Raw genomic sequence first — 24342 nt, 5'->3', positions numbered from 1 at the left:
CCGTTCAATGATTATTTATTCATTAAGCAAACCCGCAACCACCTCAAGAAGGCTTTGATGTGGTGTTGTCACGTTTTCGAAGGAAGGGGACAAGCGAGACCGGTGGGTACTGGCTTCGCAGCATTATTTTTGCAGTGAAAATTAGTATATACTTTTCATAACTAACCTGATCGCCTATGCCAGCAGAGGCGTAGTTATGCCGGAGAGCACATATTTTACAAGGGTGTCAGGATATGTTCTGAGGCTATTCTTTAAAGCAAGTTTGGTTTCTGGAAGTCTCAGGCAGAAAGCCCTTTAGCCAAATGTTATATATAACGTAAAACCCGTAAAATAGGATAAAATTGACTGCTTTTGTAATCAGATAAAAGGTAGAAATTAATCCCTAAAATTTTTGGGTGATATTAGCACATGCTTTGAGGAACTTCGAGTTATGCGAGTAGCCTCCAACCCTTCTCTTTGTCGGCAAGATCTTTTTACCCTAGGTTTATGACTTCTTTAGTCTCCGCGGTAGTCTTGGGACACGGCAGAAAGCAAAACCGATCCTAAAGGTTAATATCCTGATTTCTATGGTTGCGTGCTAAACCTTGATGTGACCAAAAAGGGCATATGCTCCAGGCTGGAGAATCTTTGACAACTGCTAACCAAAGGGTTGAAAATGACACCAGCTTATGACAATTACCCAGTCCCGTAATCTGCAGGAAAGCTATTACCAAACGAAGTGACACCAGCCATGAACTGGCCAAAAAGTCCGTTATTTAGCTCTCCCTGGTACCTGTGCATAGATGTCAATGAGGTGAACACACGATAATTCCTTTACCTCTTTACTAGCTAGATGGAACCCATGCAGATAGATAGGGCTGAGCAGCACTGTAGCGATAGCAACGTTGCAAGGAGGAACTGCAAAACTCTATTGAACCCGTCCTTGATTAAATGACTCCCCTTTTAGGGAAGTGTATTTACGACCAGCGATGGGTATACGTGGTGGTCTGCACATTCCCATTTCCCTAATGCAGTTCCCAAACAGAACATAATTCCAGATCCAATTGACTCACCCAGGAGGATCAGCTACGTTGCAGTCAGATATCCTCTCAGATGCAGGCAAATTAGATAACTGGCGCGACTGATGTTTTATGTGATGTCTGATGGGGAGGGGGTAGGCCAAGGCGAGCGCCGGTGATGAAGCTCAAAAGAGGAGAGGGTCTATGCAATACTTCGGTCGCTTTTAGGTCTTTATTTTCCTCACTAAAGTACTTAAGGCTCCACCTGTGTACTTCTTCTGGGCGGCTTGGCCTCCGGCCCAAACCGGTAACTCTCAGCCCGCCTGTACGTCGGTGGTGCATTATCCGTCCCAAATATCTTACCTACTTTTGTCTTCAGAAAAGACTCAGAAGGCTGCAAAAGATCTTATTTGTGTTCAGATGAAATTTCGGCTAAATTAATAAATTTTGTTAATTATTAGATATTTCATAATGTCCATTTTATAAATTCACCTAAAACCATTTGTTGCAAGAGTTAAAAATTTTGCAAACGAGTCAGTAATACGGTTCCCAAATAAAATGATTTATATGTACTTCCAGTTCTTATTCGTAAGATCTCTTCCTAAACAATACATCGAAATCCTATCATTAAAACCTATTTTAATATTTTAACTACCACAGACATTAGACATGGGTGAACCCACTCAGGAGGGGATGAATAAAGCCCTTTGGAAATGGGAAGGCACACGTATGTGGTACCGACATCTTTAGATTTCCACGCTAAGTCACGAGGTTGGTCTAGAAGCAAAAGAAAGAGCTAAATTGCGGTGAGGTCAGTGAGCTTGTTTTCCCATTTGAAACAAAGAGTATTGTGTGTAGCAGCAGATTTTATGCCTACAGACGATAAATTGCGCAGGGCTTGAAGGGCAGTACATTAGATTATCTTGTAACAACATAATATACGGGTTTAACGAAACAGATAATCTGCCTAAATATCAACAATGTAACCAAATGGGTAGGTACGGTTCGTAAAAAAATTCAATAAACGCAGAGATTCCTGACAATATTCGGTGTCTGTAGATAGACTATATAATGGTCTGCAATCTTTTTACAGTAGACATGCCCACAAATTCCATTATGAGCAAACACTTCACTCGTGTAAACTATCTCATGGGTATTTTCGAACCATCCATCTCTCTAATGCCAAAAAAATGTGATCATCATCACCTGGACAAACATCGTCAAAGAAGTAGGAAGGGTAAGTAGAGCTAAGAGAAATTGGTGTTACCGCCATCTTTCCCTTCCTCCCCCATTTCCCTCCTCTTTCCCTCTCTCCTTGTCATCTTCATTCTACTTTGTCAATATTTTTTCAACCAATTCTTGCAACAATATGACGCTGCAGGGCTTGCGTTGTTCTGTTCTGCCTTTTCTTCTCTCGTCTTACCTCATCTTGTCTTGCAAGAATGAGCATAAGAATCAAGAGTGGGACTTTCCACCACTGACTCACCAGTCTTGACTGTTTCTTAGGAAAGTGAAGAAGAGAAAAAGAGAGAAGTATTTATTGGTACGCATCCGAGTAGTATTTCATAGAGTAAAGAGATCTCCGTCGTGATTATTGTTTGGCCATCAGCAAATCAACTAGTCAAAGTGAATAGTTGCGTTCGCAGGTAGAGTCCTCCGTGGAGAGAGGAATAAAATATCCCATGTCTTAGAACTGGGAGGTGGATGGCGTAACACTTGATATGTTAGTGTGCCTGACGATTTCCTAATACCATGTGATACAAAAGACACTTCTCTCCAAAGGTCATTTGGTCAGTCAGTCAGTCAGTTAGTGCGTCAGGAATTTAAAGTGAAAGGTGTGGTCGGTTTGTAAAGTTCGTGAATGTAGTGAAGAACAAGAAATTGGCAGTCTCTAAGGTCCCCTGTCTGTCATCTGTCGTCTGTCAACACACCCAACTGCACGTGAGTGGGGTGGATTTTATATATGCACCGTTTCTTGACACTACCAGCTACCATTACCCCCTATTGATGTGAATGGAAACGCTTGGTTTCACCACAACAGGGCTATCCCTCCCTACATGACTGTAATTCCTTCTTGACACTCTGACCTTCACTTATGCTTACAATGGCGTTGACATGTCAATAGCGACATGTACTTACTCATCGTAAAGAAGAGTGGGAAGAAAAAAGGGATCCATGTAATGAGCATGATACATAGGCATATTGGTAGTGGAGTGGTTCATCCGTCGGCAAAATTAAACTTGTTGTGTCAACTATTAGTGGGCGGGTAGTGCGTTCTGCTACTTCATATTACCACGTAGTCCACCAGTAAGCGCTATTCATTCACAGAGTTAAAGCAGGAGCTTCCGCCTTGGCTTTGGAGGTGAGCTGAACTGAGGTGAACCTGTTTGACAAAAATAACAGGTTGAAACCACCTCCGCCGGGTTCAATTGACATTGGTTGAAATGAGGGTGGGTGCAATGTAAGATTGTGGTAGAGAGAGTGACCGATGGAGAGTACTACACCGATGGGCAAATTCACATGTACCTAAGTTAAATAAAGGGTGCACACAAACATTCACAATAACCTTTCAAGTCACTGCAAATTACAAAAAAATTTTCTACATTGAGCTATAACAGATATCTCACAAAGTTTTTGGTTATCCTGGGCCCTGCCAAAACTAATTTCTTAGTAGGAAACACTGGAAACCATCCACAGAAACGATTATGGAAGCGATAATTGCATTGGAGACTTTATATAAACTTTCGTGTCAAATATCGACAAGTTGACAACTGTAGATGCATTAGATTTTCACATTGCAGAGTAAAAGCACTAGTTCCATGTTCTTAGGGTATATTTATTTTTGAAAAATTCACTAAATCACCTGGCAATTTCCTTCAATTTTAACAACTTGAAAAATATTAGGAATAACAATAGAATAGATTAAACCCACGTCAGCAAAATAGGTCTTAACTTGAGGGGGAAGTTTGTGATTGAAGTAAACATACTGAGGTGTTTTAATTTAGACTGTTATTCTATACCACAAATTCTTAATTTTTTTTTCAATGAATTTTTAAGACTTCAAAATGCAAAATACCCTATCAGTGTATCTGCCAAGACACATTGCTGCTCTTTTGCAGTTCTACCAGGTATACTACGGCCACCGATGGGTTGACTCCGATCAAACTCGTAATGAAAGGACCCGCAGGCGAGTGCGTCGCCTCGTCCGTTCACATGACCCTCCTCTGCTGCTTGTGCACAGATGGCGATTATGGGTGCCAGGTTGTCTGGCCTCTCAAACGCCCCTCGTCGTGGGTGGCACGGTGTTTGGCCGGGGGACGGGGAGGGGAGGGTAAGAATAATCATTTTCGCACACGCACACACACACATCTTCAGGGGCCCCTTTCACGGAAAACGTGCTGTGTGTGTGCGTGGCGAATGCGCTGGCTCCCCACTGACATCTGACCAGACAGGAGTGAAGTATGGATGGCTGGATGAGATTACACGTCAATGTGGCTGGAGAGTATCACTTAAAGTACCTTCCGGAAAGTCCGCCAGGCTGGAGTCTGTGGGTAATTGTATCGTGGCAGTGCAGTATAGTCAGAAGGCTGATTAAGTCGTAGTACTGCAGAGTTTGTGTTCCCTCCGGCAATACAAGTTTAAGGGCAGCATTGTCAATCACCTAAAATTGGGAGTGAAATCAGCGGCGCAGGTAGAATGATCGGGATTTCGTTTCGCAAGTAAAGAATCCTAGTCGCTATATTTAAAAACGTCTAAGCAGGGGCTTGTGTTACTAAAGCCAAGAGCAAAAGAGGTTGCTTAGGAACTACCGGCAATTATTTTATGTGGCTGAAAGAAGGGCTAGGATCTGGCTATTTGGGAATGGCTAGATCCACTATGCGCCGACAGTAACCGAAGTCTTGGTTAAAAAGGAATGGAGTAGCCCCTATAGTTAGAACGACTTCAAAGAGTAATTTTGATCCACTTGCAAAGACTCCACAAAATGCACAAAACTGAAAGGGCCTTATTTCGAAACTCACAGAAGGCATTAGAAACTAGTAGCACGGTTACCATGACTTTGGCCAAATCATGGTGGGCTTAAAGGGTCCGTTATTAATACAGACGCGCATTTCCATTTAACCACGCAGCTTTCCGTATAGAGGGGGGGATCGCCCAACTATTCCGTACGTACAATCCACTCACACGATGGTTGGGGGCAGAACTGGTAAAATGCATAATTGATTAGCCACAGCCCTCTTCTAAAGTTGGCATAAATCATAATCCTCACACTAGGACTCGACAATGACAGCGGGTGTATGCGGTAGGCGCCACTGTGTCTACGTCGTCTTCTTTGTCGAATGGCAAGGGGACAGGGCGGGAGGGGGTAGGGAGGGACGTAACAAGCATTCTATCGCGTGCATACACAGAGGAAAGAGCTGTAGGTGTCATGGTGAGGGACCCCCTCCCTCCTCCCCTTAATCTGTGCAGACATGTCGGCGCCCAGATGGGACAAATCATTTGTCTCGCCTGTTGGTGGGTGTATGTATGCGTATGCATGTGCTTCATGCGCCGAGGGTCCGGACCGTGTTCAACGTCGAGTCCACACTGCACTGAGTGAGGCTCTGAAGGTCACGACAACGTCCATCAAAGTTCGTAGATGGTTTTACACACTTCCCACATCTTCCGTCAACAACAAGGAAGAAAAGTTTCCATATTTACCGACAAGAAACTAAAGCCAATTTAGTACCCTTATATATTTGGAGTAAGTAAACATTGTGGCGATGGATTCCACTATCAACTACGAATTTAAAGCCATTTGATAAAGATTTAATGTCTATTTACTTAACTGCGCCTTGTGCGTTACAAGGAGGGAAAAACTATGATGTGACCAAATAAATGAAGACAGAATGCCTGTTGAACTATTTTAGTTAAACATGAACCCTCACAATTTAAAATCCTTTCCCATTGGGACACGAGCTTACAAACTCCACATTGATCAAGCACTTAATAAAAAAAGGGGATTTCCCGATTGTCTGCCTAATGCCAAGAAAAAGCGATCAACACCACCGGGGCAGATATCATTAGAGAAGTAGGACAAAAAGAAGGAGGTATTATCGCCCTGCCTCCCGTCCTCCCTCCCAGACTCCCTTCAATCCTTCTCTCTCTGTCACTTCCTCCCTCATCTTTATCCTACATGCCAAATATTTCCATAACTGGGCATTTCAGTGATACGAAGTTTGAGGTCTTGCGTTATTTTATTCCGACCTGTCTTGTATTGCCTTGACTTGCCTTGCCTCTTCATAATAAGCATAACGATAAGAGCAGTAATCTCTTCTCATTGGCTGACTGGTCCTTAACTTTTCGTCAAGAAAGGTGGGAATGGTGAAAATGCAGATTGTTTACCACAATGCTTCAGATAATTGACCGACAGACGATCACGGATGTACCGTTTGCAAGGCAAGAAACTTTTACTTAACTCGCCTTCTTCTGATCTCAGTATATCTTTACCCCGGAGTAGAGATAGACGAAATCGGTTGACTAAGTGCCCACCTAGTTACGACGCCTGGGGAAACGTGTGCAGTCGCCGTGATGGGGATGTGCGGATGTGTTTGTGTGTTGATGACAGAAGGCGTGTGCGTGGATGCCATGTCAGGGTTTATTTGCGACCTCGCTGATACCTCAGCGACTGGGTGGGAAAAGGAGGTCTTGCATTGCTGACGCGCGCATCTCATGTGCGCCACTGTTGTATGACGTGTGTGTGTAGGTAGGATAGGTGCTAGTAAAGTGCCCAACACTTGAGCGGTAAAAGCCAACAGCATCCATTTGAACGCCTGCACTATTCCGCGTATCGTAATCAGGTGCTGCCTCCAACTGGACGGTTTCGGATGAAGTGCATAAGATGGCTTGCGTAGTTCATTCCCAAACTCGCGGTAGAAATATGCCATTTCAGTGGGATGTCGGTCTTTGGTATAAGCTTGTAACTCTACGCATCGAAGCTTTTTGACCTCAAAACTGGGTTTATTATGTTGGAAACGTCTTGGCCAATGTGGCCATCCAGTTAGGCCTATAAATTTACTGACCTACTGTGCGTAAACACTAAAACTTCCTTCGCACTGGTAAGGGCCTGGTAATCCTCAAAGAAGCCGAAACTAAGTCCTCATGAGTATATAAAGAATAATTTTTGCTATTGTTCTCAGATTATCGGTTTAATGTGATGACTAGAGAGAGTAAAGCAATTTGCAACCATGAAAATTTCCTCTTTTTTCTGTTTCGCGAGCACTTGAAATTTTGCCTTTGTATTGTAGCTAGGCGGCATGGCCTTCAGGCTCTGCTAGTAACCCCGCATCCCTTCTGCTCGCTGGAAATACACATTTTTATGTCATCTTTCGATTTTAAGGAAGCCTCGGGGTGCTACATTGGTAATAGTGGAAAGCAAATTCAATCCTAAAGGACAACTACCCCTAGTTTCATTCATAAATACTTAAACTTAATGTGACGAAAATGGGCACATGCTGCAACCTCTGCGAATGTGTGACAGAGCCCAGCAGAAGGGTTTAAAATGACACCTTTTCTCGGCAATTGCCCCAGTTCTGTATTCTGCACAAATGCTTACTCAACTCGGACGAGTGGCACAAACGTGGCCATGAATTGTCTGCTAAAGTACGTTGCGAATCTGCCCAAGGCACCTGTATGAGGATGTCCATGAAGTAAACAAGCGATACCTTCTCCACCACTTCACTAGCTGGATGGAAACCAAATAGATATGGCTTGGCAGCTCTGAAGTGAAAACAACGTGGCAAGGAGAAATAGGTGCGAAACCCTATCCCCACACAACTATCTTCGACCCCGTCCTTTGTTATATGAATTCGCTTTTTGTCTAGTGCTCCTACGACTAGCTATGGACACTTGTGATGGTCGGCACATTCCCAGTCCAAGAATCCAGTTTCCGTAGAGGGCAAAACTCCAGATCCAGTAGAATATCCAGGAGGATCAGCAAAGTGGCAGTCAAATATCTTCTATTGTACCCAAATTCGACGACTACTAGGCTGATTTTGAGTGTTTTTCTCAGACCACCGATTACGTTGTGATGTCCGACTCGGGAGGTTGACCAAAGGAGAACGACGGGGACGACGCTTAAGATGCGAAGAGAGCTTATCAGTGACCTTAGCCCTTCCCAATGTTAGCAGTACATATTCTGCCCGAGCATTATAACTTCTTTCCTCTTCAGGGAAATAACCAAAATACTTAATTTTCTAGATCTTAACGAAGTAATGTATATCTAAAAAGCCAATTTGGTGCTGCGTATTTCACTTGATTAAACCTTCTACATGAAGTTTTCTATCACCTACACTGAAATTTATTAATAAATTAAACTACGAAAATCAACCCAAATTTCAGACCTATCAAATGTCAGAGAAAGGGAGCTTTAAAGGCTTCAACGTCGTCAATGTGAGCTATGGGACCATAGGGTATGCATTGACGATTACAAATGACAGGTGAAAACATGTCATAATGGCATTTCAAAGTCTCTATCCCTTCCCACAGTATTCGAGACTGGATGAACGCAAAAAACTGGCAAGCAATGCAAAAAATTTTAATCAAGCAATGAGAACATTCGGACTTGATGAAGAAACGAGGTAAATAAAGGTGGCATTAGCCAGTGAATTTACGTGATTTGTAGCACTCTAAGTCATCTCATAAGTCAAAAGAGGACGTATTACTAGGGTAGAATGTGTGTTACCGACATAAGGACGGATTGGAGGGTGTTACAGTCTCGGCCCTGGAGGCTGTGCCACCCAGTGGACCTACAAAAGCGGAGCTTCAAGTTTCAACGCAACAAAACCGAAGAGTTAACCAAATGGACACACTACGCCAAACGCCACATAAGCAAGATTTAATGGTTGGGCTCAAGTGTGCTGATGATTGAATACTCACTTTACAAGTCGCAAAACTGCTCACTTAAAACAAGTTGCGCCGATAATTAACTTTCAGAAGAATTTGGACACTAAATCCTAATTACAAGGAGCAAAGCCAATGTTTAAGAGTGTGATGAAGTAGTATAAAACAATAGTTTTTCTTTTTGTCCCCTTTTAATTAATTCCTCCAAGAAACATCAGGTGTTGATAGATTTCTCTCTAGCGACAAGTAAAGGATCACACACCCCTCCGCCCCCACCACCACTACTACTGCTAACACTTTGCCTCTTCTCACGACTCCAACAACGTGAGGCTGGTTTACACACACACGAACAATAGCGAGAAGTGAAAGCATTGTTCTGTTTTACTGCCGTCAATCGCTGACCCCCTCTCTTTCCTTCCTTCCTTCCTGCAAGTGAGTGGCGAGACCTGGCAACAGACCAGCAACAACTGTTTGGTGCGCCTTCCCACCCTGTGCCGCAGTGAGTGAGAGATGGAGTGAGTGTGAGTGGTTCAGAGGTAACTACCACGGATTTCGTCGCCTAATGACCCAAATGGAAGACTTAGAGATGGTCAAGTTCTATTTATCACCTTGGTTGCAGTACCTCAGTGTGTTACATTCCACCTTTTCTAGTGCTACTGACGGCCTTAGAAAGAAAATAATTTGCCTGATGAATGAGCTACTTGTCTTGCTGATACGGCACCTGAGGTGTTGAGATGTTCCAATTTCATTTCGACAATAGTAAATGGAATTTCGTTTCACATTACTGGTTAGTCTAAAAAATTACTAACTACTGCAGTAGGCAGAGAAATTGTAGAACCGGGAGATAAAAGGAAAGGAACGTATCGTCTCTTCGCCCCTTCTCTTCATAGCCCTAACTCCAACCTTATTTGGCACTACTATTTTGTTCTGCTTTCGTCAATTTGTGCCTTGCCCTACCTTACAAGAATGAGCATAAGGGTAGGACTCTCTTCCCACTTGTTGACCAATTAGTCCCGCATGATTGTGAAGAAAGTGAAGAAGAGGAAAAGAAGAATTAAGGAGAGGAGGAGATGGAAAGGATATGCAATGCCTCTCTTCCTCCTTTCTTCCCTTTCATCCTTCTTCCCGGGCTCTTCTTATTCAAAATGAGACAACACGCTAAATGCGAGTGTGAGGTATGAGGTGTTGTGTTTTTATTACCTTTTACGAGTAAGAATAATAGTAAAAATAATATTTAAAATAATATTGAAACTCTTTTTCCACTGATTGACCAGTGCTGGCTCTTTCTGGCTGAAAAAGAAAGAGAGAACGAGGTTGGTCTTGTACGCACCAGAGATGTCTTATCCAGTGAAGAGATTCCCGAAATCGACCAGTCACAGAGCATCCATGGCTTCCTGATGATAGATGAAACGATACAAATCTTTGAAGAGTAAGATTTAAATTATTTGAAGATGAATGATGATATTGCGTTCACTTTACGGTCGTCGCAGTGCAAAGGCTATTCCTCATAACAGGCCAGCCAGCCAGCAAACGATGTAAGTGGGGAGGTATATGCAAGTCGTAAAAGAAGTGAAGAACAACAAGATGACAGTCCTTGAAATTTGTAGTCTGTCTTCTGCCAGCCAATGCTGTGTGGGAGCCGATCCCATTGTGGTGAACACAAACGGCCTGGTTTTATCACTCACTACCTTCAATACTGCTTAAAGTTGTTGACACCTTGACCTCCACTCATAGTCACCATAGTATTGACATTGGCAATGGAAGCAAGTGCCTCTTCGTTGGATAATAGAAGAATGTGAATAAGAAAGAGCAGGAGAATGGAAGATGGAGAAAAGGTATTTACTTTAGCTTAGAGGGTGGGTTAAAACGCAAAACAGACAAGCGGGAATCCCATCCACCAATTCACCTAACTTTTTGTGGTGTGAAAGGGGCTCAATGGAGAGAAATTGAACTAGAAAATACAATAGGAAAAGAATTGTTCTCCCCAAAAAGATTTTAGGGATGGTTGGACGTTCTTCTCCCGAAAGGTCAAATGATATACGTGCACAGAAGATCATCAGGCTTCATGGTTCTGGTATTCTTGCAAAGAATATCAACACCGATTGTTTCATTGCTTGCATTCTATCTTAATTTACAAAAAAATCCCAGGTGCTTTTACTGAAAGAGAGTCAGAAAGTATGAAGTCTGTGGTAACTTTCATTTCTTCATGAATTTCCAGTGGTTAACAAGAGATGTCAAGCATTAGGTGAGTTGAGTAGCAGAATTGATTACCCCCTAGTCCCAAGTCAGCCTATATTGCCACATTCAATGTACATAAAAGTGATTAGTGGGCGCAAATCAACTCTCATCATTCGAAGTGTCAATCCCAACAGCTGTAGCTGCCAAGGGGTACTGATTAAGGGGTGGGTCGCCAATCGGAGGTAATTATGTTGTTGTGCTTTGAAACTCAGTGAATTTCAATAGTTCATTGAATATCAATCGCCTCTGCCTATTATCCGTCTCCAAAGGAATCCATTTACATTAGTTGGTAGCATGACTCGCCTCTATGCCTTGACAGCCAATAACAACCAACGTCTAGACGATTTGGCTTCCGACCACTTAGCGAGACCGACTTTACCCCTTATTTTACCTTACTGTTTTAATTTATCTAGTAGAGTTGGAGTAGTGAATATGGCGAATCCATGGTTATCCACTGTCTTCAACTTATTGTCATTTGTTGAAGTACCATCTCTTCATAACCTTCGGAGCAAAGTATGTCGCGCCTAACTGGCACCCTGTGTCAGTCAAAGACACCTTTAGTTATTTTTCCTAGATGTTTAAGCTGCATCATTCCCACATCGGTAAAACATTCAAAAGATAATAGCATACCTGATCTAAGACTTAGAGACGCCTCGTTAATAATCAGAACACCGAGAGTAAACAAGATAAACTGTGAGATATGTGAATTCGAAAATGCTTTGATTGTGTAACATCTTACTTTGGTGGGCGGGCACTGAAAGGCACGGCCATTGTACTTCCACCCATCGACCTGGCTTTGGGGACAAGCTGGTAGTCTCTCAGTCTTGTACGTCGGCAATACCTATTCTGTTGTCGTATTACAGCCTTTTTCTTCTTTAGGGAAGTCTCGAGATGATTTTCAATCCCTAATGCTAAACTTAATTGTGATGAAAGAAGGGCATATGCTGAGGATGGGAGAATCTGTGACGACCCCCTAACAGAGGGTTGAGGATGATGTCTTCCTACAAGTATCTCATTCTCATGTTCTACAGGAATGCTATTAACAGCCAAAGCGACACCAGCTGTGCGACATCTAAGAAGTTCGTTACAGAAATATTTACTGCACTCAATATGAAGGTGTCAAATAATTGAATACGCGATACCTTCTCCACCTCTCTACTAGCTGGATTGAATTTAAATGGAAGGATGGATTTGTCCTCGCAGAACTGAAGTGGGAACAAAGTGGCAAGGAGAAACAGACGCGAAAACTCATCTCCAAGACACTATTTTAAATGCCGTCCATTATTAAATGACTTCACTCCCAGGGAAACATTCCTAAGAGTAGCGATAGACATACGTGTTGGCTCGCACAACTCTTCTCCCCTAACACAATTCCCAAACAGGACAAAAATCCAGATCAAGTGAAATTGCCAAGAGGCATCAGTAACATTGCATTCCTATTTCTTCTAAGCTGCACACCAATTCAATGACCTATGCGGTTGGATTGTAGGTGTTTTTCTTACAGTACCGACCACGTTGTAATGTTGAACGCTGGAGGTCGACTATGGGGTGCTTCAGGGACGATGCTCTGCTCACCTATTCATTTAGATTTTACGGACACTTAGTGCTCCACCATTGTGCATCCGCTGGGTGGCATGGCCTCCAAGCCATTTCAGTAGGTCCCTCGCCCTTCTGTACGGCCTCGATGCATATTCTTAGTACAAAGTCTTCTCTCCACTTCAAGGCAGTCTAGACAGTAAACAAAATTACTTTAAAAGGGACTCAAGCAAATGCATCTGACCAATTACAAAATTTTAAAGCGTGTTATTTTAAAATGTTGCAAATACTATGTTGACAGAGCTAGTTTAGGTTAAGTAGTAAAATTGTAATGACTGAGTTTAAAATGGGAAAGCTTATCCTCAGAGATCTGAAGTGAGGTAATGTTCTAGCTTGGTAGAACGCTAGTGAGCCCCGCTGTCAATCAAGAATATATGCTTTTTCTCACCATTCTCCCAGTCCCTTTCACTCCCTTCTTTTCTGTATCATCCGAGCCTTGTGCCCATCACTCGTCCCTATTCATTAAGGCCTCACAATCTGGACCTCCTTTCTAATCACCTGCAGAATGAGCCTCCTTTATAAGGATGATGATGATGAGCGTTACACTCTTGAGGTGACAACTCTCTCATTTTCGTATCACTTATTCAACACCCATCGCCTCCACCCCGATGGCTCAAATTTTCACAAACTTTACCTCTAAAAACTCTCTTTAGAGTCTGTCTTTCTCCGCTTCTCTCATGCAGGCCATTTTCTCCCAAAGTACAGCCGCCACTACTGTTTTTTCATCATTCAGCCACCCATGATAAAAGCCTATGGTAGATTATCAAACACTGTCGCTACCTCTGCGGCCATCAACGCATTTAAGTGAATTTGATGTTGGCCGAAATCAAGTAACCTCTCGATGATTACTTTAACTGAGAAAGGATTACTTACGGGATTTTTCTGAGTGAAATTCAGGAATTTGTGGACCTGTCAAAACGAGAATAAAGACATTCTTGCTGCCATGAATGTTCCTGTTTTAAAGAGCTGTACGATTACTCATCAGACCCCAAGTTCATAGAAAAACAAGGCTTTTGGCCTTATAACAAACAGAAAGAATAGCCTTGAAGTGGAAAACTAAGCCGATCTTTTTGACAAGTTCTCATGAGCCCTCACTCCAGAGTTTTTCTAGTACCTGTAACGTTTCGGCAGAACTAACCTATAATTTCATCCTTGATGCTTAAATGCAAATCTCGTAGATACCCTCTGCCTCCCGTCTGAATTGCCGTAATATGCCCTTTGAATCCAGCTGTCGAAAGGCGGTTGAAGGACTGTCTTGGTATACAGGGACACTAAGATTTTCGTGAGTAGTTGTATTCACTGTTCTCTGGAAAAGTTGTCTTGTGTGAATCTTTACGACATCTAGAACCAGGGGTCCAGATGTGAATGCTAGGAAAGGAATCACCACCACTGGGATATGTACTTTACCCAGAGGGACCCGTACGGTTGCATTATGTCCACGATTTTGGTTTTTACGCCTTTGTCTATGATAAACTTAGTTCGTCACCCATCATAGTTGTTTGAATTGGCCCACGACATGTTCGTGGAGTATCAGTGAAAGGAACTACTTGCCGCTTACTAACGCGCGTAGTGTCACCACGGTGGAGTCGAATATTATGTACTTCCCTTCCATTTGAACGTTCCTCACATATCTTGGCCAACATTTTCAATCTAGCATGGCGGATGGAGCTGCTCCAAGTTGAAAAGTACTTAGAATCAACCAGGGGGACTCCAATTTTTTCTAGACTTCCTGAGTCAGGGTTTGTAAGCTCCAAAGTGCTTTAGCTTCTCGTGTGAACAGAGGACCTCAGAAAGCCATTTATTGCGCCGTCTGTCTGTGTGACCGCATGATGTTAACTTTTGGTAAAGATAAACTCTCCAGTATTGAGAGCGTTTCTTGTCGTCGTGGTGCATCATATTCACATTTCACTGGTACCAGCCTTTAATGTCTACGGACCAGGTCGAATTTGTTTTATTTTGCAATTTACTTTACCTATTTAACTCTAAAGGTCAAATTAAATGTCAAAATAGTCGTAAATTAGTGAAAAAAGTAACAAGTTGATAAAAGTTTAAAGAACTGAAAGACAGGTCTCTGCCATATTTTCCAGGAGATTGTATGATGACAGATAAGTACATAACTTTATGGTAAAAAGGAAATAAGTGTAGAGGTTTTCCTTACGTCATCTAGTCGTTGCGATGGTCACCTTTTCTGACATCACATAACTTTACCAATTCCACTTCTAACATCCATTTTGTCTCTTAAAACAAACAGTCTAGACCTAATCATTTCCGCTTACCTATCTCTTCATCTATCCCCCAATGCATCCCATATCCATCCACGCATCTAGCTATCATTTTCCAATTGTTTATTTTGCTTGGTCCTTAATTGCATAACTGTCTGCCTAATGCGGAAAAGTTGAGCATCAACATCTGAAGAAACGGAAGTGGGAATCCGAAGGCTGAGGAGGAAGATGAGGAGATAAAAGGGATGAACAGTATCTTTTTTCTTCCTTTCTTTTCTCCTTCTTCCCTATCTTACCCTAACCTAACCTCATGCTACATCATCTATATTTCCACATCTACTACTTGTAATGATATGAAATTTAAGATATTACACTGTTTTCTTCCCCACTGTCCTGTCTTGTCTTGCAAAAATGAGCATAAGAACAAGAGTATGACCCCCTCTCGATGACTGAATGACTGGCCCCAGTAGTCAATCAAGAAATTGAAGAAGAATAAGAAGAAGAAGAATTGGAGGAGGAGGGGGAGCATGTTCTTGCACCTATTTCAGTTGTATTTCATATAGTGATTGTTTTTTGGTCTTTAGCAACGCAACCAGTCAATGTGAATAATTGCGTACGCAGTTCACCACGCACAAAGCATGCATAGTCCTCCATGTACGGACAGACGGGCGGACACAGGGGCAGATGAAGTGCCTCATGCGCTAGAACTGTGAGGTGGGTGGCGAAACGTTTGGTATGATCGTTCGCTTAACGACCTCATAATGCCTCGTGAAATAGAGGATACCTCCCACCACAAGTTACTTAGGCGGTGAGCTAGTAAACTAGAATGGATGATGCGACGTTCTGTAAAGTTTGTGGTAGAAGTGAAGAACAACACAATGACAGCCTCTAGAGTCTCTCGACTGTCATCCTTTGTATGCCGTTTGTCAATGCACCCAGTAGCAAATGGGTGCTGTGGAATGTATTTGGGCGGCGGTCTCCATCACTACCAGTTACCATTACCATCGGTTGAAGCGAGTGCGAGTGGTTGGCCTCACCACTGCAGAACCTCAGCATGACTGCAATTTGCTCTTGGTATTTTTACCTGCAATTATGGTCACAATGTTTTTTGACATGTCAACAGCGACAAGTGGCTCTCTACTATGCAGAAGAAAAGTATAAGTATAAGAAAGAGAATAAAAAGAAGGCTTCCGTTTGATGAGCATAACGGATCAGCATAATTGTACTACTGGAGTGGTTAATCAGCGGAATCAAGCCGATTGTTTCAGCAATTTGTGGGATGGTGGTACGTATCGCTGTAGCTGATCACCACATCTCGCCTTCATTTCACTTTTTGTAAGCACTTATCATTCATTTATAGAATTGGGAAAGAAGCTTCTGTTTTATCTTTGAAGGGGAGGTGAACCTCATTGAACCCAATTGGCAAAGCAGTCAAGCTGAAATCACATTAACCAGGTTTAACTGACAGGACAAAATGCGATGAAAGATGAAAGAGGTAGAGAGGCCAACAGATAGAGAGTATCACACCGATTGATTGACGTACACTTACTATCCCATAACAACTCTGGCTTATGAACAAATGCATGCATTTGATAGCCCCATAGGCTTATGGAATGTCGACTAGAATACTGCACAAACTTATTAGTCGCTCAAAAAGTATTTTGCACAACCAATGTTATTTCAAAACAAAAAGTGAAAGTAAAAACTTCTTTTATTAACACACCCATTTGTAGTCTTCACACAGCTGAATGTGAATTGAAATTCGCCCCGTAAAATCGCGCTCCGTTTGCCAGCATTTTATTACCTCAGAGTCTTGAAGTCTAGGTTCAAATTTGTGCTTTTTCGGTTTCTTTATTATTGTAATAAGTAAGAAGCAAATTATTCAACATATATTTTTATTTCTTAGGCTATAGGACAGAATATTTCACTTTCCCTACTTAAAAGGTGCTGGAAATGTCAACAAACTTAGCCACGGCCTAATGCCTAATCAACAGTATACGCCCCGAGGCACAGTGTACCGTTTCAATGCCCTCAATAACCTGCAACGCGGTGTGAACAATAGCCGTCTCCACATGTATATTAATACAACTGTCAAGATACCAGTTTAGCCACGCCACAATCTGCGGCTACACTGTATCCATTTTGACAACCAATGAGGGTGACAGAACAGTGAAAAAGGCCAGCCAGCTAGCTCTTCCTTATTGCTGAATTTGATGTGGTTACAAGTTTCCGCATTTGGGTGGATGAATTATTGTGGTCTTACAGTGCCTTGACTGGCCGACAAAACGTGCACCAACCATCGATAATGGGGATGAACTTCCTGCGCATAGTCCCGTCACAGTGCCATACCTCGGTCTGATTTGAACGCCCTGGAACTATGCTGTGGCGCCCCAAGACTTCCCTGAAGACGAAAGAAGGCATAAACCGCGGCAGAAAATGTATTGCGAAAAGACGGAAGTGCTGGGGGTGAAGGCTACTCGCATGGCTCAAAGGTCATGCCGTACAGCAGAGGTACAAAAGTGGAGCCCTAAGTATTAAACGCATAATCAAAGCATTACAATACCACTAATTAAATGTCTGCTTTTTGAGCCTAAAAGCACAGTCATCTCCAATGCTTTGTCAAAACTTTTGTGACTAAGACTGATGTTGCGAACATGACAGTTCTAATTGCATTTACAGGAATCCCGCCTGTGCCATAGATGCGATGCTGCTATGAGAGCTGTACCAAAGCGGTCATCGAGTGGCTTAGACTGGATCGGCAACTGGGACACAGGCACATTGGGGCAACCCCACAGTTGTTGCATTATGTGTGTGTGTGTGTGTGTGTGCCTCGTTGTCGCCAAAACTTTCTCCCGCCCTGTTACCGGGTGACACGTACGTGCGTGCGAGCGAGAGAGGAGCCCTTAGCTGGGGGAGGAGAAGGCAAAGGGGAAAGTCGGGCGGCAAATTAGGTCACTTTTGCCCATACAGTAACTAGTGTGTGCCTTCCAAATTTAACATTTTACTGTGTTGAACCCCTACCTAAAGTCTAGCATTGGTTCCAATCTAATAGACCAAGTTATCCTTTAGTCCGGGCATGCGCCACGTCAAGATGTTTATTACCTCAACTAAAGAATAGTTGTGGAGTGAAATGGATTTGGAATTGGAATAGTGATAGGGGTTTTGACAGTTGAACTTATTTAACAAACTCATAGCTTTTAGAAGGCTTAGCTACGTACACAATCTGCCTTTAAAGAGTACGGGAAAGATCCAAATTGTCTAGAAACTTGTTTCGTAGTATCTTTACATCACTATACATCTGGCTTGGTCCTCTGGTTGACCACATATGATCCTGCACATTTCTTTCAGTCTGCCCTCATTCATTCGTCTACGTGTGCCTTTCCAGTTAGGTGTGTTGATGTAATGGCTACCTACCTCAAATCTCGCACCACTATTGAAACAAGTCAGCCACCTTCTCGGTCTCCTTTCAGTCACAGTATGCGAATGCGGCTACAAGATGCGACCATATGAACGCTTTTAGTTGGCTCCTTCCGTATGGCTCGATTTTAGACAGTCTGTGAGATAACCTTAATACTACAAGCATATGGCTTTTCATTCTTTAAAACAGTAACTTGGCTGTGACGCTATTTAGTAATTTATGAAAAGGGTACACGCACGCAAGGCTAAGAGAAATGGGAAGTACTTCCATTCGCAAACTCAACCAGCAGGGAGTGGTGCCCTTTTTCTCACTTGCTCGCCGCCGCAAGCAGGCCCCCGGGCAGCACATGCAGTTCGGCCAAGCCATTAAGCAGGTTGTCATTAGCACAAGTTGCTCATCCCGTAACCACAATCCACCACGGTCCCCCCTCCTCTCTACGCCTTATGTATAGTAGGCTAGGGGCTATCCGGCTCCTCTCCTCCCTGCCCCACCCTCCACTCCCCGTTAGGCGGGACAACATCGCTACATGTGGTGGTGGCTGGACTGGCTTGGCAAGGCTGGGCTTTGCGGTTAATGGGCAGTTAATGTAACCTTTCACTGTGTGTGTGTATGCGTGACAGGCCCGTAAAGATGAACACTTGGTGCACTGTTTTACCCGCTCCTTCTCCTCCTCCTCAGCAGCGTAAACCGGGCTTCCGTTTGTATGAAATTCACCTATTCCCGAGACTGCTAGCCCAAATTCAGTTGGTTTACAAATACCTCGTATTGGTCTAGGATAATTGCTTTACCATGCCGTCAATGCCTTTCCTTTTCAGTCTCTATCTCCTTTATGTAGGAAAGACTGCACTGCATGGGAATTGTGTTAAGTGCTATTAATTCTTAAGCTCTTTTCTGAGATTAAAATGAGGCAACAATCAGTCTCGTCCACCTTTGGACGTCTTCAGAAATGATCCAGACACCATAATGCAGTACGTTTAGATGAGTTAGGCTAAAACCTTCTTTAACTGGAGGCATGAGTTTGTATACTCAGTTCCGAAGGTAGGTATTCCCTCAAAAAATTAGCATTTTGAATGGAATGCTCTCGCAATGATACCGACATCTAGTAACCGACAGTCCACTTGATTAATTAAAATTGTTTGAACTATTTTTTTTGTCTTAAACGCATTACAGAAGAAAATTTGTTATCATTCCCTGCTGCACAAAGCCTAGGTTAAGTAAAATTTAAAGAAATCTCTTAAAATGGAAGCCTCACAATGCTGCGGATCCTTCCAAGCCAAAATGAATGAGAAAAAAATCTGTCTCGTAAGTCCTGTAAAAAAAAAACACTCAAAGTCTGCTCCGTCTGCACAGGCTGCGATTAATTCTTGAAATTTGGTCTAGCGGCGTCAGTGATCTGACAGGAGGTTCGGTGAATTGCAGTTATTCCAAGTGTTTACTACACACGCACACCTCGTACGCCTCGATTAGTTGCTCGAATTCGCATCCGTCATTACTGTTTGTATATATGCGCTCTCGTGCAGTCGTATTGACAGCCCGTGATGCAATCTTCTCAAATAATTACTGGTTGTTGGTAGTGGCTGATGAAACTGATCTCCTTAAAACACGAAAGCACACACATTCAGAAGGTATGAACGTGCATTTTGGAAGTATATTTGTGCTGTTAACAAGATTTAAAATGACGTCTCATGAGCACAAAACAAGCATCTTTCCACGTTTTTTGGGGGATGTGTAGGGGCTCCCATCCAACGTGTTGTTGAAACCGAGAGCTTCTGTATTGCTCCAGCGCATTTGCTAACAGTCAGAGTAGCAGAGAAAAATCGTTTACTACAGTTGAGATGTTTTCGTTCCTCTGTGATGCCATTTGCTCCATCCCGTTTTACTCATCCAGTATGGCGCTTTTCCCTTGTGACTCATGTGTCACGCATACGTGACACAAAAGCCCTTGTAGGAGATGCAAGGGGTCACAAATACGATGAATATTTTTTGTTTCCCATGAGATGAGTTTAATTCAGGAACATGATAATTACCCCAAAATGGTGGGACATCATGAATTTGGGAGAAAAAAGCCACCTTTTGTCCTAGTGAAGCTTTCGGAATTGGGAATTAAGATGACTAATAAAATGAACTGCATAAACTGCAACAGCGTTCTCCTAAAGGCGGAAGTTTTACCTCAAATGCTAAAACTAATTCATTTAATCAAGGCACTTCTGAGAGGAGGCACTACTTATTATGAACTGTTGATCTGCGTACTATTCGGTCAGGCAATTCATTCGGTGGCAGTGAAGGCAATGGTAGGGGTGGAATTTAATAATTGAATATAGTACCCTACTTCCCCATATGAAACAAGAGAATGCATCGTGTTTGCTAGACAGCATTTATACACTGCAAATAAGTAAATTGATGCGTCTCAATGAAACCTATGTACAACGGGGTATGTACTATTTGCAGTCGTCATAACGCTGTGTATGAAGGGTAAAGAGGGAGTGAAAGACGTGCTTGTGTGCTCAGAGAATTGTAAATCACACAGAAGGCGACATAAGCACGCCTAACGATTGAGCAGAAGCGCAGCCGTGTCCGACTGGGTAGGTAGCAATGGCGGTGGCAGCGGTGGCGGTGGTGGTGGAGGGGGAAGCAGCGACATACTCTTCGAACAAACCGCAGCTGTGTCCCATGTGTTCACAAGTCGCATCAGTCTCTCCGTTAGCGACGTTCCAGCATCAGTAGTTGTGGAAGCGCACCTCCTTATTGACAAATCACTCGGAGATGCTTGCATTGAAGGTACAGCAGATGTAGACATGTCTAATGGGGCTCTACAACTAATGGAATCTGTATAAACGTCTGGGACACTTCTCTGTGGGGAGGTGGACGATGACAATGAAGGCGTTTTCTTGAAGGACTGAAAGGCGTGAGGCGTGCTCATTCCACAAGTGTGTGGAAGAGGATTCCTTCGCCATAGAGAACCCACTGAAGAATCAAATTTTCCTCTCAGGGGGAACTAAAATGGCAAAGTATAACTCGTCGTCTCATATTTCGACTGAAATAAATGTGTGGATTTTGGGAAAAGTTCCCACCTCTACTGGATTAAATCCCATGAGACATTTAGTGAAGATTGAATGAGGCCCATTAAAGAGGATGTTTTCAATTGTTTTTAAATTCATTGGCATAGCTGGAGCCGGTTTGATCTGGCTCACCGTCTGTACGGAGGGTGGAGAAGAAGCGAGAGGATGCGTATCAATTTCTGATCTCCGTGGCGCACTCATGCGTGCCCGAAAAGGCGAAGGAACATCGGTCAAGCGTGAGTGCCTGCGAACTCCCGCAACTTCCATTCGACTCCCTCGAGTACCCGTTTGTCGCAGTCTTGGTACACTGGTGGAGCAGAAAGGGTCACTTTCACCACAGAAGTCGCCCCCACGACGAAAGTACTGTGTGACGAGGTCATGGTAGAGACGCTGACGCTCCGTCTCTGACATGGAGAGGAGTTCAGCGTGCCGACGAATTGTGTGACGCTTGATTGTGTCAAGTTTTCGCTGGGTCATGATCTTGTGGCACACAAGACACATCACCTAAAGCGCAATTTATAAAAATGATTAAATTCTCTCCCATTTCTGCTCTTCTATAAAGCCAAGAACTAAAAGGGATTAATGTGTACATGAAGAAATTGATTCAGCCAGTATACAAGGAAGATGTGCAACTGCCCACATGTGCAATGTACACATCCACAACCATAGATGTGGTGTGAAATGAATCATGGGCGGGAAGAAGAGGGGTAAGTAACTACTGCAGCAGTGTCACCTAAACGTGGAATATTAAATATATCTCTATTGGCGCCTGCGCGCCTGGCAGAAGACAACTGTTCTTCACACCCTTCAATGGCGCCCTTGTAGAATCCCACTACCTCCCTTCCACCTTCCCAGACCGCCTTACAGACAAGTTGGCGCCTCTAAAGCCCATCGTCAGCTGTTTAGAGGCGCTTTTTTCCATCGGGATTTTCCGTATCCTGCACATTTGGGGACGCAACCGCAAATAATCGTGTTTGTCTGTACTGTGAATATGCCACAAATCTAATTCTTCAGAATCGTTACCACTTTTTGCCACCACCACGATGACCGCGTTAAAAAAGCCCCAAATTTTCGTCGTCGTCAGCTGTTGGGATGTCTTGGGTCCGGGTGGCGTTATTATGGCTTTTTGTGGAAGGTCGGTCGCTTTAATGTGGTCAAGTAAGGTCACCATCAGTGCCACCCACGCTAACTCGTTAACCAATTTGAGGGAAAATGGAAATGCCGCGGCGATTAATTGCACGGGCTGTCTAAAATAAAAAGACCTGCTATAAATGTTTTCGGCAATGGGTTAAGGTTCTATTCTTTGGCAAGTGGTGAAGATTAAACCGTGGAAATGAAGGCAATCATTGCTAAATGAAGACTGCCAAAGATAGAAGTGCAGATTAAATGCGTATTGTAGAATTTCGTTCAGATGTAGGCCTTCTGCTTCCATCGTTTAGCAGGACCTTTAAGTGAAATGGTATGAGACGCAATGACGTAATCCGCGGTCCTGCATTAAAACTAGCCTTCCTACATCGTTCCACCGGTCATACTCGATCGGGGTCAAAACGTTCGCTACTAGGATCTCCAATGGTCTACTATCCCAGCAACATCTATTTTACCAAATCGCCCAATTTAACTATCATTCAAAAACTGTTTGAGATAAGTGACTTGGTGTGATCAGTTATCTCCCATAAACTGATAGAGGATAATTGTGACGCTGGTAATGCGAGTTAGGAGGGCGAGAGTTCTGGTAAAGTAAGAAATAATCTCCAATAAAAATGGTAAAGAAGTAAAACAGTGAAAGTCTTGTTTCACTGGAGCCGTGGGATAATTCTGTGCAAAACCATTGACCCCACAAAAAAGCAGAAAATCTCTGGGACATCTAAGAAGCTTTCGAGGTTTATCCCAGCATTTAGGTTACCACGACCCCTCTCACCTTCTCTCCTCCATATGGTGACAACAACCACAACCACCACAACAAAAACATCTGTCCCCACAATTTCGTAGAGTGACTCAAATCTCACGGTATCGAGGAAAGGAAGAGGTAAGATGTAGGCAAGGATGCAGTGGCCAAAACTCACCTCGTACATGCCATGAGGCACGACCAACCAGAGATGTTTCCATTCTTCACGGAAGCGCCGACGTCGATCCTTTTCACGCCACGTCAAATACTTGTAGGAGGCTCCACCTCCCGTCTGGGCCGTTTCTGCTGCCTTCGCCGTCGGCGTTGTGGTCTCGTCCTTCTTCATAGAGGATCGTGGCTTGGTCAGAGGTGGACGTTTAGGCGGTGTGGAGTGAGATGGAAAGGGGGCTTGTTGCTGCTGCTGTGATGGTGTGTTGATGAGACTGAAGGTGTTGAAGACCTTGGAACAGGTGTTGAGTGAGCCTTCAGCGTCACAGCAACCAGAGTCCACGCTCTCGTGTGAGGACTGGCTGGGATTTAGGCAGGGAAAGAAGAGCCGGTTGGCTGAGAAGTCATTTTCTTGACTCGTCATTGTTCCCTGCTGAGGAAACAGGAAATGCGCTCAAGGACTTTGCAACAATAAATTATTTCAGGGACGGGTAAAACAAACTGAAGCATGCGAGAAATGGCACATTTGTGGTTATCATATCCAGACACCTTTGCTAAGATGGGATAATTATTTTTCTTATTTCTGGAGTTTTTTGGTGAAACCCTTTAGGATAACAGAGATGGATGGAATAGCTTCTTTAACCTTATTTTAATAGTCCGCAAGGCCAGGCACTTAATATCTTTCTGTGGTTAAAAGTGATTTTTTAACCCACCTTAGTTAAGCTACAGTTAAACACAATGCATTAGCTGAAACCGCTTTTTAATTCTGTCCACACCACGCTCCCACCCCCGGCCCCCGTCCCACGCACCGCAAGCTCAGCTCCACCGTTTACAGCGCGTACGNGGGCATAGATGCGCTCCCGTAAACTTGCGTACGTAC

The 24342-nt window shown here is 43.4% G+C and overlaps 2 protein-coding genes across 2 annotated transcripts in view; one reads left to right on the top strand and one right to left on the bottom strand. All coding sequences in view use genetic code 11, as the record gives it.

Annotated features, from left to right (window-relative positions):
* Positions 1–4169: 4169 nt before the first annotated feature.
* Positions 4170–8904, top strand: EGR_05880 (hypothetical protein; the record flags this gene model as incomplete). The annotated part of the gene is made up of 3 exons (XM_024495129.1): positions 4170–4329; positions 5466–5626; positions 8728–8904. 3 exons carry the CDS (start codon positions 4170–4172, stop codon positions 8902–8904), a joined length of 498 nt encoding a protein of 165 aa, XP_024350475.1.
* An 11991-nt stretch (positions 8905–20895) lies between these two features.
* Positions 20896–24342, bottom strand: part of EGR_05879 (asparagine-rich protein) — a gene marked incomplete at both ends in the record, with an annotated part of 6233 nt that continues 2786 nt past the window's right edge. The window contains 3 exons of the mRNA XM_024495128.1: positions 20896–20994; positions 21542–21913; positions 23473–23858. Coding sequence (XP_024350474.1) covers positions 20896–20994; positions 21542–21913; positions 23473–23858 — 857 coding nt within the window. The remainder of the gene's footprint in view (positions 20995–21541; positions 21914–23472; positions 23859–24342) is intronic.

The sequence above is a fragment of the Echinococcus granulosus genome (assembly GCF_000524195.1).
Source record: "Echinococcus granulosus chromosome Unknown EG_S00047, whole genome shotgun sequence".
Classification (NCBI taxonomy): Eukaryota; Metazoa; Platyhelminthes; class Cestoda; order Cyclophyllidea; family Taeniidae; genus Echinococcus; species Echinococcus granulosus.
This window is presented reverse-complemented; position numbering and strand designations above follow the sequence as displayed.